This window comes from Panonychus citri, unplaced genomic scaffold, assembly GCF_014898815.1.
Source record: "Panonychus citri isolate SS breed McGregor unplaced genomic scaffold, ASM1489881v1 Contig00138, whole genome shotgun sequence".
NCBI classification, from domain to species: Eukaryota; Metazoa; Arthropoda; class Arachnida; order Trombidiformes; family Tetranychidae; genus Panonychus; species Panonychus citri.
The window spans coordinates 294,312-308,572 of NW_026515543.1; the positions used below are offsets into that span (position 1 = coordinate 294,312).

The following is a 14,261-nucleotide window of genomic DNA, read 5'->3' on the forward strand; positions in this document are numbered from 1 at the left end:
ACCATCTACCAGTCGACTAACGACCTTAATTGAAAAAGTGGCCAATACTCCAGCTAAGATAACCACCCCAACATCAACAGTTCTAGAAACCACCTTAACACCGACTAAGATTGATACCCCAAGGAAATCTCTCTCAGGCGTTTCATCAGCCAGAGTATCAACATCATCGACCATTCAACCAACCACCTTAACACCAACTAGAATTAGTTCTTCATCAAGACCTAAAAGATTCCTTAAAAACAAACGAATTCAAACATGGAGAGGAGAACGTCCAATTTATGTTCCATTGGAAAACGGATGCTACAAAATCATCGGCACTTCAGCTCCTCACACTCCAGATTTCATGAAAAGAAAAAAGCGAGTAACATTGAAAAGAAAAAAAATGAACGAACCAAAGGAAAAAGATCCCGAAGACCAAGTCGATGTTTCGGAAACTTTTGTGGAAAAAAGTGACACAACAAAGGAAAAGTTGTCCAAGATTTTCCTTAATCGAGAAAATCTCAACTGGAAAAAATTAAAAGTCCACAAGAACCTTGAACATGCAACACTAATAACAGCTAATGAAGCAAATCAGACCGTTGGTTATTTCCGTTTTATCGAAAAATGCGACAAACCAGTTAACAAAACAGGCCAATATTTATCATTATACATTCTAATGGAAGGGAGTATCTCCATCAAGATTGAAAACGACCCTCCGGCTCTGATTAAGAAATTAGATCCAGTGATTATCCCTCCAGAGACAAATTATTCAATGGAAAATATGATTGACGGTGAATCAATGTTATTTTTCGCTATTCTCTGAGTACAAAGACGAAATTTTCATCATTTCTATTTATTATTTTGTAAAAAACTTCATTGAAGAAAATAATTGACCAATATTATTTTGTCATCATCACAACCAGTTCTCTCGCAACTCACACACCAATTAAATCCCATTCATCGAAATCCCTCTCCTTCTCCTTCTCCTTCTCCCTCTCTTTCTCTTTCTCTTTCTCCTTCTCTCTCTCCCTCTTCTTTCCTTCATCGTGTTATTTTCTTCATACTCATCACCAGTTCGTTAATGTAACTGAAAAGATCAACAATCACTTGAATGTGAACCAGTTTTTCTCTCACAACAAATAATCTTATTTTCTTTAGATTAATCAAAGTTCACTATTTACAATAATTCTTCATCTTCATTAATATAAATTCATCCTTTTGTTTCTGTGCCAGTAATTAAAGAATTACTCTAATCAAGAAAATAAACATGAAAACAATGAAATGTCCTTTTCTCAACCAAATGTCCTCTTCATTTCTTTCATCTTATTCATCGCTTCTCATGAAAAACTATGCACCTTATTGTCCAATTATGTCCAAAATATCGCGATTATATTCAACTAGTACCACAAACGAAGGATTAATTAACAATGGAAAAGGTAAACAAATAAAATTCTCAATGTTTTCTATTTACCCTCATGTCCTTTTCTTTAACCTTACCAATTAATTTTCTCTCGTTGCTTATTAATCAAGATTCCGAGAATACTCAACATGGTAAACGAATGACCAACGAAGGTGGTGACCCATCAACTTGTCCATTTCTTAAAGAAGTTAATCCAATGGTCAAATTAGCTAATCCAATGGTCACTCAGGATATAATTCATCCTGTTGATAAAACTGGTAAGCAAAAAGGAGATCAGCTGTTTGACCAGTCAATCAATCCAAATGAACCATTTAATTTTCTTGTCGTTTCATATCATCTCCTCAACTAATTATCCCAATCCAATCAATTTTAATTCTCTTCCTTCTCACAATAATCTCCATGTATCAAGATAATAATAACAATCTTTTTCTCTGATTCTCTTCCACGGATAGATAATAATAACCTGTTCCATTATCAGAAGTTTTTCCAGGACAAGATATTGATGAAGAAAAAGGATCATTCATATCGTGTTTTAAAAAGTGGCTCGATTTGCCGATAAACCTCCTTTTGCTCAAGAATTATCATCAAATGATAAACCGATAACTGTTTGGTGCAGTAATGATTATCTTGGAATGACGAGTCACCCTATGGTTCGTCAAGCGGTTATGTAAGTATCTTGTTAAGGGTAGAAAAGGGAAGATAACAAGATAATCAATTAACGAGATGTTTACACTACAAAAAAAAGTATTGATCAGAAATTGGAATCAACTGAGTTAATATCTTATTCTCATGTTAACACAGAATTTCAGTTATCTAGAAATTTCTATCTCAAGTTGAGATTTTCAAGTGAACTTGAAGCTATTCTCACATCAATTGCTCTTCGTTGGGTTGAAGAAAAAGTTTATTCTATTGAATTAATTGTTTTTTTTTGTTCCATTCTAATCAATGTTTGTGTATCTTCTAGTGAAACTGTTGGACAATATGGATCAGGCTCAGGGGGAACTCGAAATATCTCCGGTAATACACCTTTACATGAAGAATTGGAAAAAGAAATGGCCTCTTTGCACCAAAAGGAATCAGCGCTTTTGTTTACTTCTTGTTTTGTCGCCAACGATTCAACTCTGTTCACTTTGGGTAAATCGTTGCCAAGTAAGTGATTAATTTGGGATTCTAATTTGGTTATTGGAAAGTTAATCTTAAAATTGATGTTCCTCTTTCAATTTAGATTGTCAAATTTTCTCTGATGCTGGAAATCATGCATCCATGATCCAAGGTATTCGCAATAGTGGAGCAAATAAATTCATCTTTAAATCAAATGATGTCGATCATTTGAAAAGACTTTTACAATCGGTAGATAAAAGTTTACCCAAAATTGTGGCCTTTGAAACTGTCCATTCGATGACCGGTGATATTAGTCCGGTTGGTGAAATGTGACATCGCTCATGAATTTGGTGCAATTACATTTGTCGATGAAGTTCATGCGGTTGGATTATATTGAAATGAAAAAAATTGGTCAATAAGTTTAAGGAATAACAATTGAGAGTAACACCAAAGAGAAAATTGTATTTACCATTTTCATTGTTTATCAATTCCTCATTTGGTACAATAGATGATAATCTTTTAGGTGAGTTACCTGCAGATTTAACAAGCGAATTAACTGGGGAATTGACAGTAGAATTAGCTGGTGAAGCAACGGGAGAATTAACTGGAGAAATAGGCGGTGAATTGGGTGAACCAATTGATATGTCAGCAAGTGAAGAATTGACAGTAGAATTAGCTACAGATCTACCTGTTGCTATTGAAGATGCTCTGGACGACCTGGCAGTTGATCTCGAAACTAATGGAGTAGTTAGTGATGAATTTGATTTAGAATTCGATTGAGTACTTGATCGCGTATTTGATCTCGAGACTAATGGAGTTGTTGTCGATGAGGTTGATGATTTGTTTGATTTGTTGGATCTGTTGGATTTATTAGCTGACCTGGAGGTTGAAGAAATTGATCTCGAAGCTGGTGGAGAAGGTGTTCTATCAATAAGCGAATCGGCTAGAATGGGAGATGGTGGATTGGTTTGTGGAAGAGTAAAAGAAGTTCGCAGTTTAGGCGATGGCAGCTTAATAGCTTCTTCATCCAACAAGGACACAGAGAAATTAACTTCTCTTCCAACCTCTGTCTCGAAAAGATCATCAGGTGGTAACATCATACTCGAAGCTTCCGACATGCTGATTTCGGGAATTTGTCCAAGCATTTGTTGTTGTCGACCTTGTAGACATTTTGATACAATTTCAGACCAACTGAAATCATCTTCATCTTTATCACAATTGTTGTTCACATTAAAATCACAAACAATATGATTAATTGTAGATCTGAGTGACACTTGTTTCATTTTATTGAACATGATTAGAGTGAAAAAACCACAAAATCAATTAAAAAAACTGACCCAAACAATTAAAATAAACAAAATTTAAGAAAGCAACTTGACAAAGACAATTTTGAATTTCTAACCAACGGCTGCTCGTTAATCGAACTAATAATCGATTTCAGAAGATCGAGTTTTATCTTAGTCTTTCTATTTCTCTTTCTATTTTTCCAAAATCGATTAAACGATAAACTCTCCCGACGACCCAAATGAATCGATTAATAATCGGAGGGAAATTAATTCAATTGTACTCAATTCATTAAGTTGGAAAATTAAATGCTCTCATCATATTCATCGAGGTGATATGATGAAGAATCAAATGGCAATTTAACGCAATATAGAAAATCTTTGGATATTTTCTCGCTGTTTTGTTACTCTCATGATCTTTTCCAGGACAAGATATTGATGAAGAAAAAGGATCATTCATATCGTGTGTTTAAAAAAGTGGCTCGATTTGCCGATAAACCTCCTTTTGCTCAAGAATTATCATCAAATGATAAACCGATAACTGTTTGGTGCAGTAATGATTATCTTGGAATGACGAGTCACCCTATGGTTCGTCAAGCGGTTATGTAAGTATCTTGTTAAGGGTAGAAAAGGGAAGATAACAAAGACAATCAATTAACGAGATGTTTGTAAATCGCAGTTTCCATTTGCAATTTAAGCTTCATTACGTTGATTCTTCATTTTCCTTGCTATTAGAACTGATTAAAAGTTAATCATTTCAAACAGAAACATTTTTGATAAGATAATTAAGATTGAGAATTAGTCCTTTTAAGTTTTATTTGTTTACTAAGCTCAAAGAATCGACAGACTTAAGTTAATCGCCCAACTCCCTTAATCATTCAAATTCAATAATTTATTAATTGTTCTCACTTTATATCAATATGAATTTCTTTCTATCTTTCTGTCTCATTAATTTCTAAATAATTCTTAATTTTTTACTCTGTTTGTCCAGAACCACCCGATACCATTGGAATACAGTTTTACCTTTTATCACGTTCATCGCCCAATCGATTGACTCAACATTTAACATCGCCTGTGGATCTAAAGTTGCCTTTCTAATCCATGGATATTTATCACAATCAACTGATCAACTTTATCTTGTTCCGGTTGTTGTTTTACTCATAACTTTTGATCATCAGCTGATCCAATGGTAGCTTTTGGCTTTCCTTTTCCGGCTGCAAACTTTTTTCGTCATGCAGGCAAATGTTCAAGTTGTCGGTCGAGTTACAGTTAATTTAATTGCTCAAAGATTAATTGTTAACCAACAAGCTCCATGTATCAATCCCGATGATATAAGAGTCGTTGGGTTTTCTGCCGGAGGTAACATGTTATACTTTATTGCTTCCTGGTTAAAGGAAACATACAATATTACCCTTGGTCATCTAGTAGGTGAGTTAATTATTTTCCATAGGAAAAAAAAAGTTAAACAATCAACAATTATAACAATTTAATTCTGTCTTTCCAGGCTTAGATCCTTCTGGTCCACCCTATTACTTTTCCTCAAACTTTATGGAGAAACAAATTCATCCAGGATTAGCTAAAGCCGTTGACATGGTTCAGTGTACCTTTAATTTTGAGATTCCCTTGTTAACTGAACTTCAAGCTTTGAACTTACGGTTTGGATCATTCAATGCCACCGGTCATACTAAATATCTGGTCAATTTACCTTATTCTTATATTGAACAACCGGGTTGCTTTGGGACTCCCGCTTGTTCACATTTATATTGTTTAATTGTTTATGCGACAAGTTTATTTCCCGAATGTGGATTCAACTATTCACCCTGTACTTACCTTGGTACAACAACTTACCTACCGGAAACTACTCATATCGATAGTCGAGCTGAAGGTTCAAAAGGATTGATTTGTATCAAAGCAAGTGAGAACCCGCTACGTGATTGTGCAATTAAAATCCAGTCAAATTTGATTCAAACCAATTGATAATTATATTAACATAAACTTTGTATCAATAGTCAATCGGAACAATTTATATAACAATTGCTAATTACCTTCATCTTGTGTACATTTACCCTTATCTATTTATCTAATTATTTACTAATTGTTAAGAAAATCTTTCAATCTATTGTTCAATTTGATTAATTGATTTACTATTAGACCTAGACTCAATTTGAAGTGTCTTATAATTAACCGGTCAACAGAAAAATTAACTCATTTCTTAATTACGAGTTAAAAGTATTGTAATTGTATTTTAGTTTATCAACTAGTTTGAGAGTTTAATCAGTAAATTTGATCAAAATCACTAGTCTGTTATTGTCTAGTTATTGATGTAATGATTTTCCATTGTTGATTAGTTTTAATTTTTACTCATTAAAATTTTCCCTCTTAATTGTTATCACTTTTATTTCGTTGATTCTGAGATAAAACAAGTAATCGATTTTGGAAAAATAGAAAGAGAAAAAGAAAGACTGCGGTAAAAATCGATCTTCTGAAATCGATTATTTGTTCGATTACCGATCAGCCGTTGGTTAGAAATTCAAATTTGTCTTTGTCAAGTCGCTTTTTTTTTCTTAAATTTTGTTTATTTTAATCATGTTCAATAAAATGAAACAAGTGTCACTCAGATCTACAATTAATCATATTGTTTGTGATTTTAATGTGAACAACAATGTTGATAAAGATGAAGATGATTTCAGTTGGTCTGAAATTGTATCAAAATGTCTACAAGGTCGACAACAACAAATGCTTGGACAAATTCCGAAATCAGCATGTCGGAAGCTTCGAGTATGATGTTACCACCTGATGATCTTTTCGAGACAGAGGTTGGAGAGAAAACATTTCTTTTCATCAATGAATGAAGCAGTTAATTTGGAGTCACCGAAATTATTGCGAGCTTCAATTCAACCATCATCTTCCATTTTATTCAATAAAACACCTCCACCAACTTCGAGAGCAATTTCTTCAACCTCCAGGTCAGCTAATAAATCCAACAGATCCAACAAATCAAACAAAGCAAACAAATCATCAAGCTCATCGACAACAACTCCATTGGTTTCATTTCCAACAACTACCAAATCTTTATCGAGATCTTCTTCAATAGCCGACACATCAATTGGTTCACTTAATTCTCCATTTGCTTCACCTGCTAATTCTATTGTAAATTCTCCAGTTAATTCACCAATTAATTCGCCTGTTAAATCGTTCAAATTGGATAATCCAGTGGTTACTGATGATAATATTGATACCGTTGTAGAAACACCATCTACCAGTCGACTAACGACCTTAATTGAAAAAGTGGCCAATACTCCAGCTAAGATAACCACCCCAACATCAACAGTTCTAGAAACCACCTTAACACCGACTAAGATTGATACCCCAAGGAAATCTCTCTCAGGTGTTTCATCAGCCAGAGTATCAACATCATCAACCATTCAACCAACCACCTTAACACCAACTAGAATTAGTGCTTCATCAAGACCTAAAAGATTCCTTAAAAACAAACGAATTCAAACATGGAGAGGAGAACGTCCAATTTATGTTCCATTGGAAAACGGATGCTACAAAATCATCGGCACTTCAGCTCCTCACACTCCAGATTTCATGAAAAGAAAAAAGCGAGTAACATTGAAAAGAAAAAAAATGAACGAACCAAAGGAAAAAGATCCCGAAGACCAAGTCGATGTTTCGGAAACTTTTGTGGAAAAAAGTGACACAACAAAGGAAAAGTTGTCCAAGATTTTCCTTAATCGAGAAAATCTCAACTGGAAAAAATTAAAAGTCCACAAGAACCTTGAACATGCAACACTAATAACAGCTAATGAAGCAAATCAGACCGTTGGTTATTTCCGTTTTATCGAAAAATGCGACAAACCAGTTAACAAAACAGGCCAATATTTATCATTATACATTCTAATGGAAGGGAGTATCTCCATCAAGATTGAAAACGACCCTCCGGCTCTGATTAAGAAATTAGATCCAGTGATTATCCCTCCAGAGACAAATTATTCAATGGAAAATATGATTGACGGTGAATCAATGTTATTTTTCGCTATTCTCTGAGTACAAAGACGAAATTTTCATCATTTCTATTTATTATTTTGTAAACAACTTCATTGAAGAAAATAATTGACCAATATTATTTTGTCATCATCACAACCAGTTCTCTCGCAACTCACACACCAATTAAATCCCATTCATCGAAATCCCTCTCCTTCTCCTTCTCCCTCTCTTTCTCCTTCTCTCTCTCCCTCTTCTTTCCTTCATCGTGTTATTTTCTTCATACTCATCACCAGTTCGTTAATGTAACTGAAAAGATCAACAATCACTTGAATGTGAACCAGTTTTTCTCTCACAACAAATAATCTTATTTTCTTTAGATTAATCAAAGTTCACTATTTACAATAATTCTTCATCTTCATTAATATAAATTCATCCTTTTGTTTCTGTGCCAGTAATTAAAGAATTACTCTAATCAAGAAAATAAACATGAAAACAATGAAATGTCCTTTTCTCAACCAAATGTCCTCTTCATTTCTTTCATCTTATTCATCGCTTCTCATGAAAACTATGCACCTTATTGTCCAATTATGTCCAAAATATCGCGATTATATTCAACTAGTACCACAAACGAAGGATTAATTAACAATGGAAAAGGTAAACAAATAAAATTCTCAATGTTTTCTATTTACCCTCATGTCCTTTTCTTTAACCTTACCAATTAATTTTCTCTCGTTGCTTATTAATCAAGATTCCGAGAATACTCAACATGGTAAACGAATGACCAACGAAGGTGGTGACCCATCAACTTGTCCATTTCTTAAAGAAGTTAATCCAATGGTCAAATTAGCTAATCCAATGGTCACTCAGGATATAATTCATCCTGTTGATAAAACTGGTAAGCAAAAAGGAGATCAGCTGTTTGACCAGTCAATCAATCCAAATGAACCATTTAATTTTCTTGTCGTTTCATATCATCTCCTCAACTAATTATCCCAATCCAATCAATTTTAATTCTCTTCCTTCTCACAATAATCTCCATGTATCAAGATAATAATAACAATCTTTTTCTCTGATTCTCTTCCACGGATAGATAATAATAACCTGTTCCATTATCAGAAGTTTTTCCAGGACAAGATATTGATGAAGAAAAAGGATCATTCATATCGTGTTTTAAAAAGTGGCTCGATTTGCCGATAAACCTCCTTTTGCTCAAGAATTATCATCAAATGATAAACCGATAACTGTTTGGTGCAGTAATGATTATCTTGGAATGACGAGTCACCCTATGGTTCGTCAAGCGGTTATGTAAGTATCTTGTTAAGGGTAGAAAAGGGAAGATAACAAGATAATCAATTAACGAGATGTTTACACTACAAAAAAAAGTATTGATCAGAAATTGGAATCAACTGAGTTAATATCTTATTCTCATGTTAACACAGAATTTCAGTTATCTAGAAATTTCTATCTCAAGTTGAGATTTTCAAGTGAACTTGAAGCTATTCTCACATCAATTGCTCTTCGTTGGGTTGAAGAAAAAGTTTATTCTATTGAATTAATTGTTTTTTTTTGTTCCATTCTAATCAATGTTTGTGTATCTTCTAGTGAAACTGTTGGACAATATGGATCAGGCTCAGGGGGAACTCGAAATATCTCCGGTAATACACCTTTACATGAAGAATTGGAAAAGAAATGGCCTCTTTGCACCAAAAGGAATCAGCGCTTTTGTTTACTTCTTGTTTTGTCGCCAACGATTCAACTCTGTTCACTTTGGGTAAATCGTTGCCAAGTAAGTGATTAATTTGGGATTCTAATTTGGTTATTGGAAAGTTAATCTTAAAATTGATGTTCCTCTTTCAATTTAGATTGTCAAATTTTCTCTGATGCTGGAAATCATGCATCCATGATCCAAGGTATTCGCAATAGTGGAGCAAATAAATTCATCTTTAAATCAAATGATGTCGATCATTTGAAAAGACTTTTACAATCGGTAGATAAAAGTTTACCCAAAATTGTGGCCTTTGAAACTGTCCATTCGATGACCGGTGATATTAGTCCGGTTGGTGAAATGTGTGACATCGCTCATGAATTTGGTGCAATTACATTTGTCGATGAAGTTCATGCGGTTGGATTATATGGAGATGAAGGTGCTGGTGTCGCTGAAAGAGATGCGGTTGTTGATAAAATTGATATCATATCAGGAACACTTGGTAAGTACAGAGAATCCACTAAACAATTAACAAATTCAATGATTAAAACGAGTTAAATTACATCACAATTGCACTTTTTTTCTTCAGTCTCTCTCCTTAACTAACTCTAACTTTCGTATCGTTATGTACATGAATGTTGTTACGCTGATCAAACAATCAATGTCAAATCTTGATCAGCAATCAGCCAGACAGCACATGATAGTTATAACAATTTAATAACATTCGTAATCAGAAATAATAAATAGTGAGAGCAGTTAAACAAATTTTGATAGAAAAAAAAAGCAAAAAAGAAACAAGGAAAGTCCGTTTTATTAATTTTATGGTAATAATTATAATCTTTTGTACATTGAATCAACAATTAGGTCAAACGAAAAATGTTCAATTTGATTATATTCACTTATTGGGTCATCTTGATTGAGTTTTATGCTCCTTCAAGAAAGCAAAACAATTTAATCCAAACCCACACACACAATTTAAAATTAGCCAAAGTGAGAGACTCGAAATCGACACAATATAAATATAATTAACTCTCCAAGTTAATTATGTTCATTTAAATTGTCCGTCTGAACGATAATATATATTTACTTTTTGATTAACTTTTCATTATCTTATTATCAATTATTCATCATGTTTATTAATCATATTTTTGATGTTTTCAACTCTTTCTTTATATGGACTAATATCAGTGCCACTTTTGTAACCTTTCTTGTTATACTTATAATTTAATCAATTTTACCGTTAATCATTTCATTATAAAAATTATCATCGTCGTCCATCTTGATTTGAACTTTAATTCTAACTTTTGAACTGTTCCCGAAAATCAGGTAAAGCCTTCGGCAACATTGGTGGCTACATCGCGGGTTCGAATGAGCTGATCGATATGGTCCGAAGTTACGCCGCTGGATTCATCTTTACGACTTCGCTTCCTCCGACTAATCTTAAAGCTGCTTTGACCTCTGTCCGGGTGAGTTAATTAAGCCCCATGTCAATCATAAGTGACAATTTACGATCACAATGAATGATTGAAAATCGTTACAACGAAAAAAAAAGAAGATCAATCAATTTGATTACCTTGAAGCTCTAAGTTTTTATAGCTTTTTTTTTGTTGCTGGAAAAATCGGTCATTTGTTGATTATTAATTTTCTCTCTCTTTATTGTTGGTGTTAAATTTAGATACTTCGAGGTGAAGAAGGTCGATATTTACGTCGAGTTCACCAAGAAAATGTATCTTACATGAAAAGTTTACTCGAAAGAGCTCAGATCCCACAAATGCCTAGTAAAAGTCACATCATTCCGATTCCCGTTGGAGATCCAGTTATTTGTAGTTGGATTTGTGACCAATTGATGAGCCGACATGGACATTATGTCCAATCGATCAACTATCCAACGGTTCCCAAAGGATCGGAGAGATTAAGAATTGCACCAACACCATTCCACTCTCAGGCCATGATGGAGGAATTCGTCTTTCACCTTCTAAAAGTTTGGAAAGAAGCGGGACTCGAATTGACCGAAAAAAAGTCGACATCGTCTTCTCTTGAATCAAAATGTTTCTACTGCCATCGAACAGCCAATTCAGTTAATGGGGTTCACTCTTGCGAATGGGATCAAGCTTGTCCTCAATATTCACTCGTTAATTAATCAAATCAAGACAACAAATTAAATTTCTTCTTTTCCCACTCTTATTAATATCAGAATAATAATTAACTTTCCTCCTTAATAACTAATAACAACTCTCTCTATCTCTCTCTATAATATATTACAATATTTTTTATTGAAACTTTTTCCCTTTTTTTTGTTGATACTGTTGCTAAATTGTTGTTTAATTGATGTTATACAATTTATGATTGATTATGATGCACAAAATCAGTTATTGTTTTTGTATTTTTATCCTCAAGATGAAACAATAATCATCATCATAATAATTAATATGACCAATGATCAGAACATCATCATGACAACAAACAATTGATAACAGTAAACTTTCAATGACAAAATAGAGTAAAGAAATATAATATACATGGATTTGGCATTTTTGGATATTTCTAACGTGTAAAATTTAAAGTAAAGCCATTAGTTGATTAAAAAGCAAATAAATAGCTCAATTACCACAATTCGCCATCTTTTTCTTTACTAGGCACTTCGATAACTCTTGGTTTATCGATTATTCGAGCCGTTCGATTTCCTTTTTCAACAATTCCAATAATCCAAGCTTGATATCCTTCTTGTTTCTCGATATCTTTACAAAAGGCCGTTGCTTGTTCCCTTGGTAAACAAATCAAAAGACCTCCAGAGGTTTCGGCACAATAGCCTTGCATCAATCGAAACCTTGAACCACAAGCTTTATCGACAGAGGCCATTTTTGATATGACCGGTAAATTGTGTATAACAAATGAAACTTCATTCTTTTGATTTTTAGCTAAATTAGAAGCATGGCCAAGAATTCCGAATCCAGTGACATCAGTTGCTCCATGAGCATTATATTTATGCATCAATCGAGCAGCTAAAGTGTTTTGAGAAAAAGATTGTTAATAATGGACAATTTGATGATGTTTGTTAATTTACAACCAACAACCAAATAGTGGGACTCATGTAGAATTAGTTTATACGTACAGAATGAGCTAATTGCCCAATCGATACTTTTTAGTCAAAATTAACCTCCACTGATGTATCAGTAGTACCAAGTAAACATTAAATGAAGATCTCAAAACTTTTCAGTCATCAAGACATCATTTTGTTTTTCAATCAATTCTGAGTTTATCAGATTATTTTTCTCAATTCTTAATCATTTCAAAATCTTAGATTGTCAATCCTTTTCGGAGTTATAAGCCCACGTACTTGAGAATTGTCACCCTTGACTTTAACTGACAGTTCAAAAGAGTTTTCTCCATTTGAAAGTTATTGAATAAAATTTAGTCCAATTACTTGGCTGTTGATTGTAATTCGATAAATACTAACCCACACGATTCAATCTACTCATACTATCCATTGCTCTGAGATAAGCTTTTCGTACATCTTCATCAGAGACAACTAATTTAATTTTGTTCCATTGATCAGGATTATCTAACCATTGATATGCATTGACAGCAACTTGAATTCCTAAAGGTTTAGTGAGAACCAGAACGTCTCCAATAACAGCACTATCTGGACTGGATAACAAATAGAATATAAAATTGATACAGAGATTATATAATCATTTGAAATATGGAAGAATAAAAAATGATCAACAATTACATGAGATATTCATTTGGTTGACAGACACTTGTTGCAACACCACCGATAGTTAACCAAGGATTTTTAACTGTTTGTCCTCCAGTAACATTGGTACCAGCTTCGTAGGCACAATCCTGAGAAGTGAAAATAATAGAAATGAAAAAAAAATTATTGTCTTTTCATCATTAAATGTAATCCAATTGATGTTACCCTAAATCCTTTCATCATGATAGGTACAACAGTATCTCGTTCTTTGTCATTCATCTGTTGACTAACTCCTAATATCATAAGCATATTATCACATTCGGTGACTCCCATGGCATACAGATCACTTAGAACATTGGCACAAGCTATTTTCCCCATGACATAAGGATCATCAACCAAGGGATAGAAAAAATCGGTTGTTTGAACTAATAATAAGCTTCCATGCCTAATAGGAGTTACACTGCTATCCATACCAATACCTGTTATCAATTATAAATATATAAATTGAGCTAAACAATGAGAGAGAGTGTTAAATCAAAGTTAATTACCTATTCTTGGAAGGCCCAACTGTTGACCAGCATAATAAGATGATGATGGTGAGTTACGCTGGTCATCTACAAGTCCCTCAAGAAGTTTCCTCAATGTTTCCTGAGGAACTTTACATCCGCATCCTTTTAATTCGGTTAATTTAGTCAACCGAAAAGATGGATCTAAATTATGTTCTTCAGGATCAAATGGCTTATTTAAAGCTAAATGAGGTGAACCAGAACCAACTTCCAATTCAACTGCTTGAAGAGCAGCACCAGAAACCGTTTCATTGTCCACCATTAGGATAATCAAGATATAACCTACAAGGTACTCACAATGAGACAGCAAAAATGAGAAAAAGAGAAAATAAAAGTTTATTAATGATTATCAATAAATCCAGATAATTATTAATAAAAGAGAAACAACAAAAACAAAAAAGATAATTTATTTGCCTTTGGGCGAAAAGAAAACATTTTGTATTCTAGTTACTAAGGGGGAGGAGAAATTCGACTCCTCCCACAGAACCAAAACATCGAATATCGAAACTGCTGCCAT

The 14,261-nt window shown here is 33.6% G+C and overlaps 3 protein-coding genes and 2 pseudogenes across 3 annotated transcripts; 4 read left to right on the forward strand and 1 right to left on the reverse strand.

The window, feature by feature from the left end:
* The first annotated feature begins 1,238 nt into the window (after nucleotides 1-1,238).
* LOC128393199 (5-aminolevulinate synthase, erythroid-specific, mitochondrial-like) lies at nucleotides 1,239-2,912 on the forward strand (annotated as a pseudogene).
* A 1,309-nt stretch (nucleotides 2,913-4,221) lies between these two features.
* On the forward strand, nucleotides 4,222-6,160 carry LOC128393468 (phospholipase A1 1-like). The gene is given in 6 exon segments (XM_053353652.1): nucleotides 4,222-4,336; nucleotides 4,775-4,846; nucleotides 4,849-4,956; nucleotides 4,959-5,005; nucleotides 5,007-5,211; nucleotides 5,288-6,160. Coding segments are annotated over 6 exon segments (1,020 nt in total). The 3' UTR covers nucleotides 5,761-6,160.
* Nucleotides 6,161-6,627: 467 nt separating this feature from the next.
* On the forward strand, nucleotides 6,628-7,836 carry LOC128393469 (putative protein TPRXL). The gene is made up of 2 exons (XM_053353653.1): nucleotides 6,628-7,391; nucleotides 7,485-7,836. The coding sequence occupies exons 1-2, from the start codon at nucleotides 6,628-6,630 to the stop codon at nucleotides 7,834-7,836; spliced, it is 1,116 nt and encodes a 371-aa protein (XP_053209628.1).
* A 426-nt stretch (nucleotides 7,837-8,262) lies between these two features.
* LOC128393177 (5-aminolevulinate synthase, erythroid-specific, mitochondrial-like) lies at nucleotides 8,263-12,094 on the forward strand (annotated as a pseudogene).
* LOC128393190 (inactive selenide, water dikinase-like protein) lies at nucleotides 11,721-14,155 on the reverse strand. Its single transcript, XM_053353315.1, has 5 exons — nucleotides 13,727-14,155; nucleotides 13,404-13,657; nucleotides 13,215-13,327; nucleotides 12,939-13,129; nucleotides 11,721-12,483 (listed from the first exon to the last, which is right to left on the reverse strand). Exons 1-5 carry the CDS (start codon nucleotides 14,004-14,006, stop codon nucleotides 12,086-12,088), a joined length of 1,236 nt encoding a protein of 411 aa, XP_053209290.1. The 5' UTR covers nucleotides 14,007-14,155; the 3' UTR covers nucleotides 11,721-12,085.
* Between the last annotated feature and the right edge of the window lie 106 nt (nucleotides 14,156-14,261).